This window comes from Hyla sarda, chromosome 8 (genome assembly GCF_029499605.1).
Source record: "Hyla sarda isolate aHylSar1 chromosome 8, aHylSar1.hap1, whole genome shotgun sequence".
NCBI classification, from domain to species: Eukaryota; Metazoa; Chordata; class Amphibia; order Anura; family Hylidae; genus Hyla; species Hyla sarda.
In genome coordinates this window covers 160593592-160614231 of record NC_079196.1, presented here as the reverse complement: position 1 = coordinate 160614231, position 20640 = coordinate 160593592, and the positions used below count along the sequence as shown (strand labels likewise).

The window sequence follows — 20640 nt, the reverse complement described above, 5'->3', positions numbered from 1 at the left end:
AAACCCTTCCCTAATAAAAGTTTGAATCACCCCCTTTTCACATTAAAAAAATAAGACAGTGTAAATAAAAATAAACATATGTGATATCGCCGTGTGCATAAATGTCCGAACTATAAAAACATATTGTTAATTAAACCGCATGGTCAATGGCGTACACGTAAAAAAAATTCCAAAGTCCAAAAAAGTGTCTTTTTGGTCACTTTTTATACCATTAAAAAATGAATAAAAAGTGATCAAAAAGTCAGATCAAAACAAAAATGGTACCGATTAAAACTTCAGATCATGGGGCAAAAAATGAACCCTCATACCGCTCTGTACGTGGAAAAATAAAAAGATTATAGGGGTCAGAAGAGGACATTTTTAAACGTATAACATTTTCCTGCATGTAGTTATGATTTTTTGCAGATGTACGACAAAATCAAACCTAGATAAGTAGGGTATCATTTCAATCGTATGGACCTACAGAATAATGATAAGGTCTCATTTTTGCAGAAATATGCACTGCGTAGAAACGGAAGCCCCCAAAATTTACAAAATGGCGTTTTTTCTTCGATTTTGTCGCACAATGATTTTTTTTCCGTTTCGGAGTGGATTTTTGGGTAAAATGACTAATGTCCCTGCAAAGTAGAATTGGTGAAGCAAAAAAAAAGCAAAAATATGGATTTTTAGGTGGAAAATTGAGAGGGTTATGAATTTTAAAAGGTGATGAGGAAAAAACGAAAATACAAAAACTGATAACATCCTCCCACCACCCCTCTTAGAATGGAATATGAATATTAAAAAACAGCTGGATTAAAAGTCTCAAAATATTGCTGCACTTCCTGGTGCCGGCAGGGGGAGCTCTTCCACACATGTGGTCACCATCCCGCGCTGTGCTCACGGATGTCTCACTCTATCGCACAATGCATAGGTCCCTCTCTCATCCCCTCATACTGGCACCATGTTATTACCGACAAGCCCCTCCTCACACTCGGACTCTCCGTCCGTCTCCTCCGCGCGGTTTTTATTTTAATCACATGATTCGCGTAACAGACACGCCCCCTGTTCGTGACGCAGGGGTGAGGGGCGTGGCCGCTGCTGTTGACTAAGTTTGGCACCAAGCGGATACGGTCCTCCACGTGACCGGGCAACGGCAGCAGCGCTAGAGATGGAGGCGGCTGCACGTAACGAGGAGGTGAGTGGAGAGAGCGGAGAGTGGTGTCACCGGACACGCATGACAAAGTACCGTAGTTTACATGTGCCTGGTAGCCGTGCAAGTGCTGTCCGTGCTATTAGGTTATAAATAAAGATGTGCAGAGTCAAAGTTTTGATCAGGACCCTCCTTTATGAGGCTATGTCTTATAGAGAGTGGTTGCTAGGTCCCCCTGTGGTCAGTCTACAGTTACTGCAACTAAACCAGTCTGAGACTGGGCTTACACTGCGTCATGTGCCAACATATGCTGCTGCGGGGTCATTGACTTTAATGGATTGACCTCTAGACTCATTTCTACATACTGTCCATTACAAGTCAGTGGGCCCACTGTGGTATTGGCACACCCTTCTGGTATCCTGACATATAACAAGTCAGTGGGCCCACTGTGGTATTGGCACACCCTTCTGGTATCCTGACATATAACAAGTCAGTGGGCCCACTGTGGTATAGTTGGCACACCCTTCTGGTATCCTGACATATAACAAGTCAGTGGGCCCACTGTGGTATAGTTGGCACACCCTTCTGGTATCCTGACATATAACAAGTCAGTGGGCCCACTGTGGTATTTGTTGGCACACCCTTCTGGTATCCTGACATATAACAAGTCAGTGGGCCCACTGTGGTATAGTTGGCACACCCTTCTGGTATCCTGACATATAACAAGTCAGTGGGCCCACTGTGGGATTTGTTGGCACACCCTTCTGGTATCCTGACATATAACAAGTCAGTGGGCCCACTGTGGTATAGTTGGCACACCCTTCTGGTATCCTGACATATAACAAGTCAGTGGGCCCACTGTGGTATAGTTGGCACACCCTTCTGGTATCCTGACATATAACAAGTCAGTGGGCCCACTGTGGGATTTGTTGGCACACCCTTCTGGTATCCTGACATATAACAAGTCAGTGGGCCCACTGTGGTATAGTTGGCACACCCTTCTGGTATCCTGACATATAACAAGTCAGTGGGCCCACTGTGGGATTTGTTGGCACACCCTTCTGGTATCCTGACATATAACAAGTCAGTGGGCCCACTGTGGTATAGTTGGCACACCCTTCTGGTATCCTGACATATAACAAGTCAGTGGGCCCACTGTGGGATTTGTTGGCACACCCTTCTGGTATCCTGACATATAACAAGTCAGTGGGCCCACTGTGGTATAGTTGGCACACCCTTCTGGTATCCTGACATATAACAAGTCAGTGGGCCCACTGTGCGATTTGTTGGCACACCCTTCTGGTATCCTGACATATAACAAGTCAGTGGGCCCACTGTGGTATAGTTGGCACACCCTTCTGGTATCCTGACATATATAACAAGTCAGTGGGCCCACTGTGGTATTGGCACACCCTTCTGGTATCCTGACATATATAACAAGTCAGTGGGCCCACTGTGGTATTGGCACACCCATCTGGTATCCTGACATATATAACAAGTCAGTGGGCCCACTGTGGTATAGTTGGCACACCCTTCTGGTATCCTGACATATATAACAAGTCAGTGCGCCCACTGTGGTATTTGTTGGCACACCCTTCTGGTATCCTGACATATATAACAAGTCAGTGGGCCCACTGTGGTATTGGCACACCCTTTTGGTATCCTGACATATATAACAAGTCAGTGGGCCCACTGTGGTATTTGTTGGCACACCCTTCTGGTATCCTGACATGTATAACAAGTCAGTGGGCCCACTGTGGGATTTGTTGGCACACCCTTCTGGTATCCTGACATATAACAAGTCAGTGGGCCCACTGTGGGATTTGTTGGCACACCTTTCTGGTATCCTGACATATAACGCACGCATACTCCACTTTTCGGAACCTAAAATGAAAGTTTATTAAGTGTCTGAAAAGAAAGCTTTGTTGCCCTTCGCAACCTATCACAGGTTGATTTTGCTTTTTAATTGTTCTTGTAATCATACACTGATGAGCCATAAGATAGAAACCAATGACAGGTAGCAGTAGCACCTCAGGACAATGGCGTCTCCGGGGGGGTGGGAGGTATTAGGAATGAACGTTGCAAGAGTAAGACCCCATGCACTCTATCGGAATTTCTCCGGACGGACATTGTGTGTGCTGCAAACCTAATGAATCGGCGATGTGAAGACACTGACATGATTCGTCTCTAACGGCAAAGAGTCCATGTCTGCCGAAAGGGTGAACATGTCTGAAATTTTAGTTGCACGGTGCAGCAGAATCCCATTGAAGACTGTAGGAGGCTGCTGCATCAGAATTCCTCTGCTCAAAAATTCTGTAATGTAGATGTAGCTTACTGCAGCATTTCTGGGCAGAATTCCTCTTGCAGCAGCCTAACAGTGTTTTTAATGGGACCTGGCTGCACTGTGTAGACTGAGTTTCCGCAGAAACAATAAACATGTTCGTTATTTTACCAGAATTTCGCCCAGAAATGCAATGCAGTTCTTTAGTGTGCACGGGCCCGAAGGATCTGAGCCATCTTGATAAGGGACAAAATGTCATGTGTAAAATGGGTAAGAGGGTCTCCAAAATGACTGGACTTGTGAACATTGGTTGGAACCTACCAAAGTGATCCAAGTAAGGACAGTTAGTGAACTGGCACAAGACTGAAGGTTGAAGTACGGCCTGGCCCTATCCTGCGGAAGATCTGCTGAAGTTGGTTATATTGGCTATGATAAGTCTTTAGCACATGGCGTTCATCCCAGCTTGCCATGTATAGAGCTGAATAGCTGCAGACCAGTCACACTGCCCATTGCTGACCCTCACGATGCAGAGGTTCCATACTGACAGTGCTCACATTTTATCACCAGACTACAGCAATAATTGGCAGCAGGGTCACTGATAATCAGCTTTTAGGACTCAGCACATCACTGTATTAGTGTTGATACATATGGAAATAACTGGACGTCCAATTTGCGAATTCATGATAACCACTATGCCCAAGAATCCATGACCTACAGACAGTATTTATTCTAGGGGAATAGGCAGCCACCCAGCAACATAGGGTATAGGCGGCTGCCTCCTAATACTGTCCGAGAAAAGTGATCGCCGAGAGCCACGCGTTGGCAGTGATCACGTGATTCCAGCTCATTCTGCCACAGACTTCAAAAGATAAAAAAAAATGAGTCTATTCATTACTTTAGATACGTGTTGTAGTAATTCTGGAAATAATTTGGGAAAACTATATATGCTGCGACATTTCAGCTAAAATTGTAGGTACAATAAAGCATGTTAACTACTAATTGATGCATAAAGGGCACAAACATTTGATCAACCCTGATCTTAAGCCAGTACTAGCTCTGAATACAAGTTGTAGTTTAGTACTATTTAATGCAATGTATGTATTACTGCTGTGTTCCTACAAAAGTTTAGAACAACCTACCCATGTAAATCTAATGATTGACAAAAAAAAAATGCACCCAGATAGAAATGTCAGATTGCTGCAAAATGTCAGATTGCTGCAGTTATGTATATGATTACAGGTGTGGTCTGGTTGACGCCGCACGCTGAGTCCATACAATGGACACCAGAGATCGGGAGTGTATCATCTCCCGGGATTTTCCATATTAGGGAAGCGGAACTGCCATTTATCTGCCACCTTTTGCGTGATTATCAATAGGAGTCTATAGTGTTTTGTGATACGTCTGACCTATATCAGCTAGTAACCCCATTTGGTACCCGTGGATTATTTGAACCAGGGCTCCAGTAGTACCGGTAATTGAGGGTTGTGTATCCTAATAGCACTTCATTCAGCGATTTTTGAGTACATACAACTATATGAGAAGTCTCTATTTGGGCAAGGGATGTACTGATACATCTATCGAAAGCAAAATCAAGGATTCCCATTTCTACACTTGTGGCCTAAGTGGATGAATTCATCTAATTTATCTGCAGTATCTATTTTTGACTCAGCATCATCGTGCAGCGATTACTTGTGATCTATTTGTTATATGTGCCTCACTATCTTTTGTATTGTTACAATTACATATGTGGTGTTTTGTTTATTAATTAATATATACAAAGGTATGTTGACTGCTCCTCCGAGCCCTGATGAACCCCAAATTACAAGTTAGGGTGAAACGCGTAGGTTATAAGGAGTAAGAGTTTAGACATATTGTGTCATTTTATTGTCTATTTTTCTATGTTTGGTATTCTTGGTTCTGTACATCATTTATATCCCTTGTCCCTGTCCACACTTATTCTAGTCAGGGCAAGGGGTTAGACTAGGCAGGGTCGGTTAGATCAGGTTAATCACCTGTATCCTATACCCTACCCTGGATCATTTGTCTTCCATTCTGTAATATATATATGATGCAATTTTTCCGAGCACTTTATTGTGAGGCAATGTCTTTTTATTGTAATTTCTAATAAAAAAATGAACATTTTAGCTTACTTGTGTATACATCTGTGGCCTCATTGGTAGATTTAAGTTGATTGATATATTATAATTTATCTCCAAGGGTATACGTATCAGTGGTTGAAGGACCCGACATTTCCTTTCCGTAGTTAGTTTCTGGTTAGACAATGGGTCTTAACGAGGGCATAAAAGTACTTCCTCTACTGGCCTAGCAATAGGCTCTGAGGCTACTTTGCAGTAGTGTACCTCTTGGTAAGAGATCGTTGACTGCTATACATGCCTTTACAACATACTCAGACATTTGACCCTGACGACCAGACTTTGAGAGGGGGCACATCAGTGGCCTAAGAGAAGCTGGATTGTCATTTTGATGAACTGTCTGCCATCTACGACGTACTGATCAAGCTGTTCGGAGTTGTTGGAAACAGTTTTTATGATGGCACACATACAGCAGACAGGCTCCAGACAACTCGGATAAACCAGTAGAGAGGATTGTTTGATCGGCCGGCAAGCAGCTCTTTACTGCACACCTGTCTCTGCCAGGGCCATTCCCAGGTTCATAGGAAAAGAAAATTTGGTGCCCATTACATGTTCTACATTTGACAGTGAATCAAGCATTGTTTTAAAGAAGAATTAATAAAGAATGAAATTTTTTAAAGGAAAACTCTGAATCGGGGAAAAATGCCCTAAAAATCTGGAAAAACTCCCCATAAATGTTAAAAGCAGATCAGTATTCCACATAGGTGCATATTTTGGAACTATAGCAGGGATGTGGAAATCCTATAGCCCGACGCCCGGGGCAAGTAGTTTTGGGTGCCGGGCAGGTGAATTGTTTAGATTTAGCCCTGTATCGGGCTAGCAGGGACAGACAGATTTCCCCCTTATTTTTCTGTAATGCTGGTGTGAGGCGCAGGAGCGGATGGAAGTCTCCACCTCACACCGGAGCTCAGAGTGTATGTAGGGGGCGGCGGCCTCCAGCTGACTGCAGACCCCCCTTATCTCCCCTCCCGGAGGATGGACAGAGCTCAGAAGACACAGCAGGGTGAGAGAAGGGATGTAGACAGCTCCGTGCACAGCTCCATCCCCCGCACACAGCTCCCCCTGCTCTGTCTAGACAGGACCTAATCCACCACGGGGAGGTTGCTAGTTTGCACGGGGAAAACACAGAGCAGGAGGGGGAGGACGGAAATGTCACCTCACACCGGCCGGGACTACAGCTCTGATGTCCACTCATGGCGGCTCAGGTGAGGAGACCAAGAATACAGGCGGCGGCAGGAAGGGTGGTTGTATATGTAGGGTGTGAGTGTATGTGTGATGGGTGTGTGTGTAATGTATGATGGGGGGGCAGCGGCAGGTGTATGTATGGTGTATATCAGTGTTTCCCAACCAGGGTGCCTCCAGCTGTTGCAAAACTACAACTCCCAGCATGCCCTGGGCATGCTGGGAGTTGTAGTTTTGCAACAGCTGGAGGCACCCTGGTTGGGAAACACTGGTGGATATGTATGGTGTGAGTGTATGTGTGTATGATGTCTGTCTATGTGTGATGTATATGTAATGTATGATGTGTGTATAATGTCTAAGTGTGATGTGTGTGTATGTGATGTGTGTATGTATGTATGATGGGTGGGCAGCGGCGGGTGTATGTATGATGTGTGCATATGTATGGTGTATATGTATGGTGTGAGTGTATGTAATGTATGATGTGGGGGGCAGTGGTGGGGGGGTGTGTGTATGTATGATATGGGGCAGTGGCTGGTGCATGTATGATGTGTGCATATGTATGGTGTAAGTGTATGTAATGTATGATGTGGTGGGGGCAGTGACGGGGGTGTGTGTATGTATGATATGGGGTGGGCAGCGGCGGATGTATGTGTGATGTGTGCATATGTATGGTGTGAGTGTATGTGTGTATGTAATGTATGATGTGGGGGGCAGTGGCGGGGGTGTGTGTGTATGTATGATATGGGGCAGTGGCTGGTGCATGTATGATATGTGTATGCATGAATGTTTTGTATAGGAGCGGACTGTCACGTCGGGCATTAGGGCAGTTGTGCCATCTAATTTTATTTATTTTTAGTGGCACCCGCAGTAAATTGCACCCCCAGAATCCTGCCTCTTCATACTCACCCGACGACCAAGAGCCCCACGGATGCACGCAAACACAACCGAACCAAAACTACAACACCCAGCATGTTGGACCATAACCTAAACTGTAGAACTATAAAGTGTAACATGCTGGGAGTTGTAGTTTTGGTTCGGGTCAGCTGCAGAGCTATAGACTGCATCAGGGCATGCTGGGAGTTGTAGTTTCTAACTGCAATTCCCAGTATTCCTTGACACATCCTATGGGTCTGCAGCTGACACAAACCAAAACTACAACTCCCAGCATGTTACACAATAACCTTAACTGTCCTACTATACAGTGCAACATGCTGCAACACCCACACAAACATAGGCTGCATCAGGGCATGCTGGGAGTTGTAGTTATCTAGTAACTAAATGCAACTTCCAGCATTTTCTGACACAAATTATAGTAAATAAAATGCACCATATAAACTGGAGAAGCAGAACCCCCCCCCCCCCCCCCCCCAGTAACACATAAGTCCCTATTGAGACTGAAAAATTGTGATTAAAATATTTTAAAAGGTGCATAAATATGTGAATAAGCCCCTTTCCTAATAAAAGTTTCCAATTTTCTTTAAATAAAAATAATGTACAAAAATAAACATAAGTGGTATCGCTGCATGTGGAAATGTCCAGACTATTAAAATATGATGTTAATTAAACCGTATGGTGAACGGTGTAAATGTAAATAATAGTCCAGAATTGCTAATTTTTGGTCACTTCATATGAGACATTTTTCATAAGGTGATCAAAAAGTTACATGTAGACTTATCTGGGCTGTCTGGGGTGTAAGAGGAGCTACAGCTCTCCGGCCGCTAATATCCCGGCATGCTGCGATTGCCTATTAACCCATTAGATCATCGCTGTCAGCAGTGTCTAAAGGGATCTTATATCCATCCCTGGTGGTCTAGTGGGGGGGATCAGACTATTTTGGTTGAAATTATTTTATCTGCCAGGACAAGTGGATTTTCTTGAGGGACAAGTAGATTGTGTTCCGCTTTAGTCCCTTGGACAAGTAGTTTTTTTTTTAAATTTCCACACCCCTGCTATAGGCTTAGCCGCCGTGGTAGCTTTGAATAGTCTTAGATATACTCTATTTGCTGTTGAATTCGGAAGTATGATATTCAAGGCCAAAACACAGATCAAAAGGTTCATTGCGTCCTCTAACTTCGGATCTTCAGCTATAGAAATCAGAAAATATCGTTTTTGTATTTTACATTTTAAGCGACCAATTTATGAGATTGTGAATCCAGGTTGAAAAAACAGACATGGCCGCACATCCACAATTTTGTATTCTGATCTAATTGCTTCTCAGCATAATTTCAAAAACTAACAGGTTGTTAGTATACGTTTTGATCAAAAGGTACAACCTGTTAGTTTTTTAATTTATGCTGAGAAGCAATTAGATCAAATTACAATATGTAGATGTGCGACCATGTCTTTCTTCTACCTGAATTCACAATTTATGAGATTGTCTGTCTGTTCTGTGAACGCTGGGTATAAGAACAATTTATCAAGGCTGCAATCCACATTAGTTGTGGTAGTTGAGCCAGATACAAAAACTTTTGATATGTTGTAAAGCATGCAAAACCAATAGGTTTTGCAATTGCTTTCGGTATAAATTTTTCAGTATTTTATACTGAAAAAGCCCCCTGCCTGCTTGAACACATACTAGTCCTGCTGTGTCCATGCGTCATGGACACACTTCCTTGATTGGCAGCTGTGAGCACACCGTCAGCTTGTGTCCCGCTACTGTCAGTGAGGACAAGCTAGGAGCTGTAGTTTTGTTAATGCTAGGGGAGATGTGAGCAGACAGCATACTGAGGGAGAGGGCGGAGACCTGCAGTGAGGCCACACCCCCTCCCTTTGAGAGGAATTCAAACTAGTGAGCTAAATTAAAAGTGGAATAAAAGAATAAACAAAGGTGCTAGACACATAAAAATTAAATGTACATGGTCAGGATTAGGTACTGAGTGATATATGTGTGTTTTTTATTGGATCTGACAGGTGTGCTTTAGAGTACCTGTCACCAAACTAAACTTTTAATATTTTGTTCCTTATGTAATTATGACACTTTGCTTTTTACTTGCTGTTAAAATTCTCAACTTTTATATGTTTTAATGTGATTGAAAAAAATTTCACTAGGTCGCTCTGTTCTGTTCCCTGCACAAGTCGAACAGTTAGTTTGGTCTCCTCCGGGCGGCGCAGCTCTCGCAGGCTCCTGTGACGTTGTGCCTGCTGGGGAACACCCACTTTCTCCTGCTGTGAGCTCACACAATGTGAGCAAGGGGTAAGGTGTGATACAGAGCTATTTAAAGCTCAGAAGAAACGTTTAAGGGCATGAGAGGAATAGTTAAGGAATCTAATCTGAGTTAGATAAGAAAATATGGTTTGATGACAGGTATTCTTTATAGCACTCTAGTCATTCCAGTAGTACTTTTCCTTTATTACCATCCTGTGCAGGCCAAGGACGGCCATAATGAATAGATTGGACAATTTTGGATAGCTCTTCTTTTTCTCTTTCGTCTGCAGAATTTGAGCCAATGATAGTTCATCTATCCTCCATGCATCTATCCTCAAATTTCTGGATCTGTGCTGACAAACAAGTCTATATCCCTCAAAGTAAACACAATTGATCCTCCAACTACTGGAATGTGAGAGAAACTTTTGACAGTGTTCATTTCTGTGAAGGCAGGGCATCTGCTATCTTGTTCATGTGACCCGGGACATTCACAGCCGTGGAGCATGTGTCCTCCATCAGCTGCTGGGAAAACTCAGAAGTAAAGCCCATGCTAGTGTGGCCTTACCCATGCTACAAAGCGCAAAAGCGGTCACTTCTTTTCAGACGGACATTGAGAGGCCCCATCAGTATATATAATACCGTATATATAATATAATTAGACAAATAAGAGCATCAGTTTTGATGATCTAGTTAATTCACTCTTTCAAGTGAGCCCAATACTGCATTCGACAAAATTCTATATAAGCAAGGCCCCAATGCAGGAGAAAGAAAAGCTTTTATTAGAAAGCCAATATGGTGCAGAGTATGCACTTCTGTTAATGCCCCATATCGAGCCCTCCTCCTGCTGGCATCCCAGGAACAGCATCTGAGCTACAAATTTTTTGGCTCCATGCATTACTGGGTGTGGTGGTCACCTCCCTCTATTCTCCTAGTTAATGCTAAGTGCCTTACCAAGATACAACCATAAAGTTATTCAATGCATTAATAGGACAGGCAGGGGCATGTTGGGGTACAGTTGGATTCAGGACAAACCAAAACTGCCGTGTTTTTCCAAGCACCATATGCAGGATCTGTGTAGCAGGATTTTTTTTTAGATTTGCACATTAAGCCTAGAGCCTCTTGCATCTGTTGCACCGTTTTGGAGCCCTGTCCCCTTTTTTATTCAGCTATGATCTGGCTACAGAGCATCTAAGTGGATATAAATTCTCTGTTCTTGCCGGGATTTTGTGTTCTAAGGGGTTATATGCCATATACATACAGGGGTCCACTGCAGAGCATCTTACAAGGCAATAGTCCCTCTTTGTACACATTAGCATTGTGTTGGGTATACACCATGTTCACACAGGGGCTTGGGCAGAGTATTAGAGTATCCCAGGACGGGTGCAGTGCACTGGCTGTGAGGGGGGTGCCTCCGCCCCTGCTGTCTGTGGCCTTATGGCAGAGATCGCATGCTTGGCTTCCAGATAACAGACTTGTTCTAGGTGCTTAGGGTGCGTTCACACGCGCAGAATTTCGCAGCGTATTTAGCTGCGGATCCGCTGGTGTAGGGCCCCGCTCTATGCTGCCATTACATGTGCCTGCTGGCTACCAGCAGACACTCTGCAGCGATGTGCGCGGCGTACTCGCACATCGCGGCCTCTCTCCCTGCTCTGAGCTAGGCAGAGAGCTCCCGCGATGTGAGAGTATACTGCGACTCTCACATCGCGGTGTGTCTGCCGGTAGCGGCGTATTGCCACTACGAGCAGGCACATGTAAAGCCAGCATAGAGTGGGCCTTCACCATCGGATTTGCAGCATAAAATACGCTGTAAATCCGCACGTGTGAACGTACCCTCATAGTATTTTTTTTTAAAGTTATTCAGGGCACATTCTCCCATAAAATAACTTGACACACTTATGATTTAAAATCTGTGAGTTCCAAACCATTGGAAGTGCAATGCATTCAAGTGGTTGTATGCTTGCAGAACATTTGCTTATAATTGGGACAATGGTCGCAAAAAACACATTGAGCTATTACCAAGGGGCACTGGACTTATACTGAAGTGCATGTTGTACATTTGCTGTTTTAAAGGGGTACTCCGCTGCTCAGCTTTTGGAACAAACTGTTCCAAACACTGGAGCCAGCGCTGGGAGCTCGTGACGTCATAGCCCTGCCCCCTCAGTGCAAGTCTATGGGAGGGGGTGTGACTGTTTTAATTGCGTGACTGGTTTTAATTGACTGTACTTCTCTGATCCTTAGATTTTAGTGATCGATAATCTGTCCCATCAATACATGTTATGTCTCTAGTTCACACATGATTTTTCAATGGGCAGCAAATCTACTGGCCCAGTCAGGCAGAAAGATATTAACCCCTAGACAACATTTGGTTTACATGTACGCCCTTGCCCTGTGGGACTTAATGAACAAGGGCATACAAGTACACCCTGGATCATTAAATGTCTGAAACAAGCACAGGAGGGATGTAATTCGTCAGTAACGGCAGCTACCGCTGGTCACTGATCTAAAGTGCTGAGGACCCGGCGGATGATTTATCGGAATATAACACGCAGGTAGGGCATCGTATTTTAGTTTTAAAAGTGTGCTATATGCCGATAGAGTATTTAGTATTACTGTGTGCAGACTAAATCCTATATCAAATTAAGTATCCCCTAGGTAACTATTAGTAAAAAAGTAATATTTGTCCCAGTGTACCAAAAAAAAAAAAAAAAAAATTATGCACACGGGGCTGCACGAAGTCCTAAAATAAAATGTATTAATTCAGACACATGATAAAATCATACAAATATATTAAGATTACCACAATGATTTAAAGGTGCTCATTAAAGGGTAGCTCCCACCAAGTACTATATAATCTAATATGTCCCTACCTAGTAGTAATCTAGCCCTAACCCCCTACCTGGCTTCAAATTTTTTTTTTTTATTGCTTTAATAGAGCAGATTTAGTGCTTCTAAATCTGCTCTATAAAGCAGGGCAGGAAGCAGCGCTTCCCAACAGGCGTGACGTCACTGACGCCTTGCTGGGCGCTTGCTTCCGCCCTCACATTTATCTAATAGGGTGCCTCCAGCTGTTTCCCAACTACAACTCCTAGCATGCCATGATTGCTATTAGCTGTCAGGCCATGCTGAGAATTGTAGTTGAGAAACAGCTGGAGGCACCCTATTGTATAGTGTCACAAGAATGCCTCTCGCGAGCGTGATCGCTACCATCACCGCTAGCGGGGTCCCTGTGCCCACTATCGATGTCACAAGAATGCCAAGCGTGGCTCTGTTCCCCGTCCCGGGCAGCTCTCAGGGTACGGGAATAGATTTAAAAGCCTTGCGCGCGGCTAACGTAGTACTGCGCAGTCTCAGCACTACGCAAATAGCGTAGGGCTAACGTAGGCAGCGCTAGGAGCCTGGCGCTAGCCCTACGCTATTTGTGTAGTACTGCGCATGTGCAGTACTACGTTAGCTGCGCGCAAGGCTTTTAAATCTGTTCCCGTACCCTGAGAGCTGACATGGACGGGGAACAGAGCCGCGCTAGTGGGCACAGGGACCCCGCTAGCGGTGATGGTAGCGCTCTTGGGGACAGGGTAACGGTGGCGGGTGGGGCCGTGCGCAAGGCCAGTGGAGCTGGCCAATGCGCACAGCCCCAGCTATCAGCGTGCTCGCTCTCGCCTGTTTAACAGGCAGGAGCGAGCACCGCAGTGCCTGAATTTCGACTCATTGCCAGGCTTAAATGAGTCGAAATTCAGTAGTGACGTCACTGCCGAATGCATTCGGCCACTAGGAGGGTGACCCCTAGTGGCCGAATTTAAGTGATTTTAAACTTGTTTAAAATCACTTTTTTTAATTAAAGTATATTAGAGATAAGTTGTAGTACTTAAGTCCTACAACATATCAATTTTTTTACTTCATAACAGTGCCCATTTAAATATATTCCAATGCAATATCGCCTCATACAGATATCAAACATTGTATAACACTGATGGCATGACAAGGTTTACATTAGAGACATGATCTAGTAGTTGCCATTAATAGTAATATTGCAAAAAAAATTTTTGTGCATACTATCCATATGTCATTTGCCAAGGAGCTACAGGAGCACCAGCCCCTACATGTGTTTCGGTATCACAATGACCTTCTTCCAAAAAACAAAAATGCAGATTATTGGTCACATATATTATATAATATATAATGAGAAAAATGAAGGATAAAGTGATCAAAAAGTCCCATCAAAGAATCTGATAAAAACTACAGATCCCTGTGTGCAAAAGAATTAGCCCTCATACAGCCCAGTAAAATGGAAAATAAGTTACATGAGTTAACTTATGGTGCCTCCGCTATTGCTGCTCCTGTCCGCAGTGCAATGCTTTACTTGGAGTCCCACCCTTCTGGTGTTGGGACACCTCATTGTTGAGGCCCCTGGCACCAAGAATAGAATCACACCTGGGACCAGAGCAGTGATACGAGAAGTAAATAAAGGTTTTTTTTTTTTTTTTTTTTTTTTGCAGGAGGGCAAATTGGGCATATAAAAAATAAATAAAAACTTCTTCCGGAGTACCTCTTTAAATAAAAAAAGACGATATACCAGGAACAAATTATTCTGCCAGACCAGAACCACTAAACTTACCACCTCCAAGTGAATGGATCATACTACCTTACTGATTCTGAATAAAAACCCAATGTACACAAACCAATATGCCCTATGATACCAGAGCCATGATATAGCTGATACCAGCTGTACACAGGTTCTGCAGACCATATACATGATTACAGTGCAGTGAGAACCAGTGTTTCAAAGGTGACATGTTTTTGGAGTTGTTCTTTCCTTGCTTCTCTTTCTGGCTTAAACCTCTATAAGGACTTTTTCCAACCAGCAAATTGGTGCCCTTAAGAAATTTGCACCCAGATCTATAGGCGGAGTTGGCAGTAATGCGGCACTGCAACTACATGTAGTATAGAACCAACTGCTTCCAGTGCCGTTCTCAGCGGACACCGAACTGCTGAACTGCAGAGGTGTCAGCACCTCACCGCTCAGCTACTGATGGCCAGGTAAATGGGGTGTTGATGTATCTGTGCATGGACACATCAACATGGTGTTCTATGCTTTTGGGGCCGATTCAAAACTTGTACACCCGTAAAATAACCCAAATGTAGCTGACTGTGTACTGGTCAATTTAAATCAGTGGGGTCAGTGCCTCTCTGTGCCTGCATATGTTGGGTAGACATTTTGTTAACAGCGGCACCGAGGGTACAAACCTCATGTGAGCCCTACCTATTCCTGTATACTTTTTTTTCTTAAAGGAGCTGTCTTACGATGACAGTTGAGGTAAATTTCCTGCACGTAAGCAAAAAAACTCTAAATTACTTCAGAACACCACTTTGTATGATTCCTTCTCTTCTCTGCGCAGGAAGTTTTGGAGGTGTTCGCCAAATGCAGTTATGTTAGCCAGGTCTATGGTTGATGTAGATTTGCAGTGTTTTGGAGAAGTTTGCGACTTTTTGTGCGACATTCACACGATAAATCTTTTGCCACTGCAAAGTAAAACCTTAACTTGATTTTTGTAAGATCGTTTGTAGCTTTTTGCTTACAGCCAAAAGTTGGAATAATGAGTGCCATTTCATGTGCCAGATATAAACAAAAAAAGGCTTAAAACACAGTGATAAATATTCCCGATTCTCCCTTTTGCACAATAGCGTTGTCTGAAAGCAGCAAACAGGTCTATTGCATAATGTCACAATATCATGTTTATCTGGGGTTGTCTTTGGGGATGGCTTCTGTGTAACACCTTTGCCTTGGGTAGTAAAAGACCTTTCTTTGAGTGCAGCGTTACCTTGTGCCTGCTGTGACATCTGCATCTGTAAAATGTGTGCATGCACTGTTATTACATCTCTCCATAGAGACTTGTATTGTGCTAGAAGCTAACACAGCTTGAAAAACACTCAACCTAAAGTGAAGGGCAACTGGAAAAAAAAAAAAATAAATAAATATATATATATATATATATATATATATATATATATATATATATATACACTTTATTAACCCCTTAACCACGCAGCCCATTTTGGCCTTAAGGACGCAGAAAATTTTATTTTTACGTTTTCATTTTTTCCTCCTCGCCTTCAAAAAATCATAACTCTTTTATATTTTCATCCACAGACTAGTATGAGGGCTTGTTTTTTGCGCGACCAGCTGTCCGTTGTAATGCCATCACTCACTTTACCATAAAATGTATGGCGCAACCAAAAAAATACTATATTTGTGTGGGGAAATTAAAAAGAAAACCGCAATTTTGCTAATTTTGGAAGGTTTCGTTTTCACACCGTACAATTTACGGTAAAAGTGACATATGTTCTTTATTCTTTGGGTCAATACGATTAAAATGATACCCATGATAACATACTTTTCTATTACTGTTGCGCTTAAAAAAAAAAAAAAAAAAAAAAAAAAAAAATCACAAGCTTTTTAACCAAATTAGTACGTTTAAGATCCCCCTATTTTGAAGACCTATAACTTTTTTATTTTTCCGTATAAGCGGCGGTATGAGGGCTCATTTTTTGCGCCGTGATCTGTACTTTTTATTGATACCATATTTGCTTATATAAAACTTTTACTACATTTTTTTGGAATAAAATGTTATAAAAAAAAAAAAAGCAGCTATTTTGGACTTTTTTTTTTTAACGTTCACGCCGTTCACCGTATGTATAGGACATAGCACTGATCAGGGTTATCCGTCATCTTCTGCTCTGATCTGCGGGAAGGCAGATCAGAGCAGAAGACTCCCGGAAGACAGCGGAGGCAGGTGAGGGGATCTCCGGCTGCTGTGCTGGATGATCGGATCGCCGCGGCAGCGCTGCGGGTGATCCGATCATCCAATTAAGTGTCCGCGATGCTGCAGATGCCGTGATCTGTATTGATCACGGCATCTGAGGGGTTAATGGCGGACATCCGCGGGATCACGGGTGTCTGCCATTACCGGCGGGTCCCTGGCTGCGTTCAACAGCCGGGACCTGCCGCGCATGATCCGGGCATCGGTCCGATGCCCGCGGTTATGCTTACGATGTAAATGTACGTCCTGGTGCGCTAAGTACCGCATCACCAGGACGTACATTTACGTCCTTTGTCGTTAAGGGGTTAAGGACTCCGTTTTTGCATTTCCATTTTTTTCTCATCACCTTCTAAAAATCATAACGCTTTCAATTTTGCACATAAAATTCCCATATGATGGCTTATTTTTTGCGCCACCAATTCTACTTTGCAGTGACATTAGTAATTTTACCAAAAAATCCACGGTGAAATGGAACAAAAATGAATTGTGCGACAAAATTGAAGAAAAAATTTCATTTTGTAATTTTGGGGGCTTCCGTTTCTATGCAGTGCATTTTTCGGTAAAAAGGACACCTTATCTTCTGTAGGTCCATACGATTAAAATGATACCCTACTTATATAGGTTTGATTTTTGTCGTACTTCTGAAAAAAAATCATAACTACATTCAGGAAAATTTATACGTTAAAAATTCTCATCTTCTTACCACTGTAACTTTATTTATTTTTTTTTCCACGTACAGGCCGGTATGAGTGCTCTTTTTTTGCGTGGTGTTCTGAAGTTTTTATCGGTACCATTTTTGTATTAATCAGACTTTTTGATCGCTTTTTATTCATTTTTTCATTATATAAAGTGACCAAAAATACGCTATTTTGGACTTTGGAATTTATTTGTGCATATGCCATTGAATGTGTTGTTTAATCAACAATATATTTTTATAGTTCGGACATTTGCGCTAGCGGCGATACCACATACCGTATATACTCGAGTATAAACCAACCCGAATATAAGCCGAGGCCACTAATTTTACCCCAAAAACCCAGGAAAAGTTGACTTCACTATAAGCCTAGGGTGGGAAATAAATCATCCCCCCCCCCCATGTCATCATCCAGACCCCCGTTGTCATCATCCCCCCCCCCCCCCTCTTCATCATCACCCGTCAATTCCTTCATCAGTGGTCTTCAACCTGCGCACCTCCAGATGTTGCAAAACTATAACTCCCAGCATGCCCAGACAGCCATCGGCTGTTTTGTTTTGTACTCGCCTCCCCTCCGCGGGACGTTAGGGTGAGCTGGTCCGGGTCATCTATGCTGCAGGGACCGTCCGGTGGGGATGGTTAGTCGTGGCAGGCTGTCAATTTTTACCGGGGGGGGCCTCTTCTCCGCGCTTCGGCCCCGAAGTAGTGACGTTGCGCACGAACGTCCCTGTGCGTCGTCGTCAAGGCAACGTCACTACTCCGGGGCTGGGCCCGAAGCGTGGAGAAGAGTCCCACCCCCCCCCGGTGAAAATGGACAGCCCGCAACGACTAACCATCCCCACCGGACGGTCCCTGCAGCTTAGATGGCCCGGAGCAGCTCACCCTAACGTCCCGCGGAGGTGAGGTGAGTACAAAACAAAAGGAGGGGGGGGGGGGGCTGGATGATTACGAAGGCCGCAGTGGTCTTCAACCTGCGGACCTCCAGAGGTTTCAAAACTACAACACCCAGCATGCCCGGACAGCCGATGGCAGTCCGGGCTTGCTGGGAGTTGTAGTTTTGCAACATCTGGAGGTCCGCAGGTTGAAGACCACTGATGAAGGGATTGACAGGCGGAGAGTTCACTCGAGTATAAGCCGAGGGGGGCGTTTTCAGCACTAAAAATCGTGCTGAAAAACTCTGCTTATACTCGAGCATATACAGTATGCTTTTATTTAGCTTTTTTTTATGGGAAAAGGGGGGTGATTCAAACTTTTATTAGGGAAGGGTTTTAACCCCTTAAGGACGCAGGACGTACTCAAACGTCCCCTTTTCCGAGTCCTTAAGGACTCAGGACGTTTGAGTACGTCCTGTCAAATCCCGGCCCCCCGCCGCTAGCCGGAGGGGAGCCGGTGCCCGATGCCTGCTGAAATCGTTCAGCAGGCATCGGGGCATATCGCCCAGGGGGGTCATTATGCCCCCCCATGTCGGCGATGGCCGCAGATCGCTGGACAATTCAGTCTCCGACGGCCCCGAACAGCCAGAGCCTGCAGGGGTGAGGTGGCACTGGTGCCACCTCACGATCGCCCTGATTCGTCGGCCGGATTACCGGCCGACCAATCAGGGCGCCTGCTGCGGGTGTCACTCCCGCAACCCGCTCCGCCCCTCTTCCGGAGGACGTGAGCGGGTGCGGGACGTGCACCCCGGGTGCTGGGGACCCCGATCCCCGGCGTCAATGTTGGGATCGGGGCCCCAGGAGCGACGGCCGCGGCGGAGACGACGAGGGACTGACCTGTGCGGCGAGGATCGTTGGAGGTGAGTGACAGCCTCCTGCTGTTGCTTAGCAACAGCTCCCAGCATGCAAAAAGGGCATGCTGGGACTTGTAGTTTTGTAACAGCTGGAGGCACATTTTTTCTATGGAAAAGTGTACCTTCAGCTGTTGTTTAACTACAACTCCCAGCTTGCACCAACAGCTAAAGTGCATGCTGGGAGTTGTAGTAGTGCATCTGCTGGTTGCATAACTACAACTCCCAGCATGCCCGTTGGCTGTCGGTGACTGCTGGGAGTTGTAGTTTTGCAACAGCTGAAGGCACACTGAGTTATGTAGCAAACCAGTATGCCTCCAGCTGTTGCATAACTACAAGACCCAGCATGCCCTTCCGCTGTCCGTACATGCTGGGGGTTGTAGCTTTTGCAACAGCTGAAGGCACACTGGTTGCAAAACACTGAGTTTGTTACCAAACTCTGTGTTTCACAACCAGTGTGCCTCCAGCTGTTGCAAAACTACAACTCCCAGCATGCACTGATAGACCGTACATGCTGGGAGTTGTAGTTTTGCAACAGCTGGATGTTCCCCCCCCCCCCCCCAATGTGAACGTACAGGGTACACTCACATGGGCGGAGGATTACAGTAAGTATCCAGCTGCAAGTTTGAGGTGCGGCAAAATTTCTGCCGCAGCTCAAACTGCCAGCGAGAAACTACTGTGAACCCCCGCCCGTGCGACTGTACCCTAAAAACACTACACTAACACACAATAAAAAGTAAAAAACACTACGTATACACATACCCCTATACAACCCCCCTCCCCAATAAAAATGAAAAACGTCTGGTACGCCACGGTTTCCAAAACGGAGCCTCCAGCGGTTGCAAAACAACTACTCCCAGCATGCACTGATAGACCGTACATGCTGGGAGTTGTAGTTTTGCAACAGCTGGACGTTCCCCCCCCCAATGTGAACGTACAGGGTACACTCACATGGGCGGAGGATTACAGTAAGTATCCGGCTGCAAGTTTGAGCTGCGGCTCAAACTGCCAGCGTGAAACTACTGTGAACCCCCGCCCATGTGACTGTACCCTAAAAACACTACACTAACACACAATAAAATAAAAAGTAAAAATCACTACAAATACACATACCCCTACACAGCCCCCCTCCCCAATAAAAATGAAAAACGTCTGGTACGCCACTGTTTCCAAAACGGAGCCTCCAGCTGTTGCAAAACAACTACTCCCAGTATTGCCAGATAGCCACTGACTGTCCAGGCATGCTGGGAGTTTTACAACAGCTGGAGGCACCCTGTTTGGGAATCACTGGCGTAGAATACCCCTATATTCTCCCCTATGCAAGTCCCTAATTTAGGCCTCAAATGCGCATGGCGCTCTCACTTTGGAGCCCTGTCGTATTTCAAGCCAACAGTTTAGGCTCACATATGGGGTATCGCCGTACTCGGGAGAAATTGTGTTACAAATTTTGGGGGGTAT

The 20640-nt window shown here is 44.6% G+C and overlaps 1 protein-coding gene across 1 annotated transcript in view; it reads left to right on the top strand.

Moving 5' to 3' along the window:
• Positions 1-897: 897 nt before the first annotated feature.
• The window catches only part of ATF7IP2 (activating transcription factor 7 interacting protein 2), a 93550-nt gene continuing 73807 nt past the window's right edge, over positions 898-20640 (top strand). The window contains exon 1 of the mRNA XM_056534727.1: positions 898-1174. Within this exon, the coding sequence (XP_056390702.1) occupies positions 1148-1174 (27 nt within the window). The 5' untranslated portion in view covers positions 898-1147. The remainder of the gene's footprint in view (positions 1175-20640) is intronic.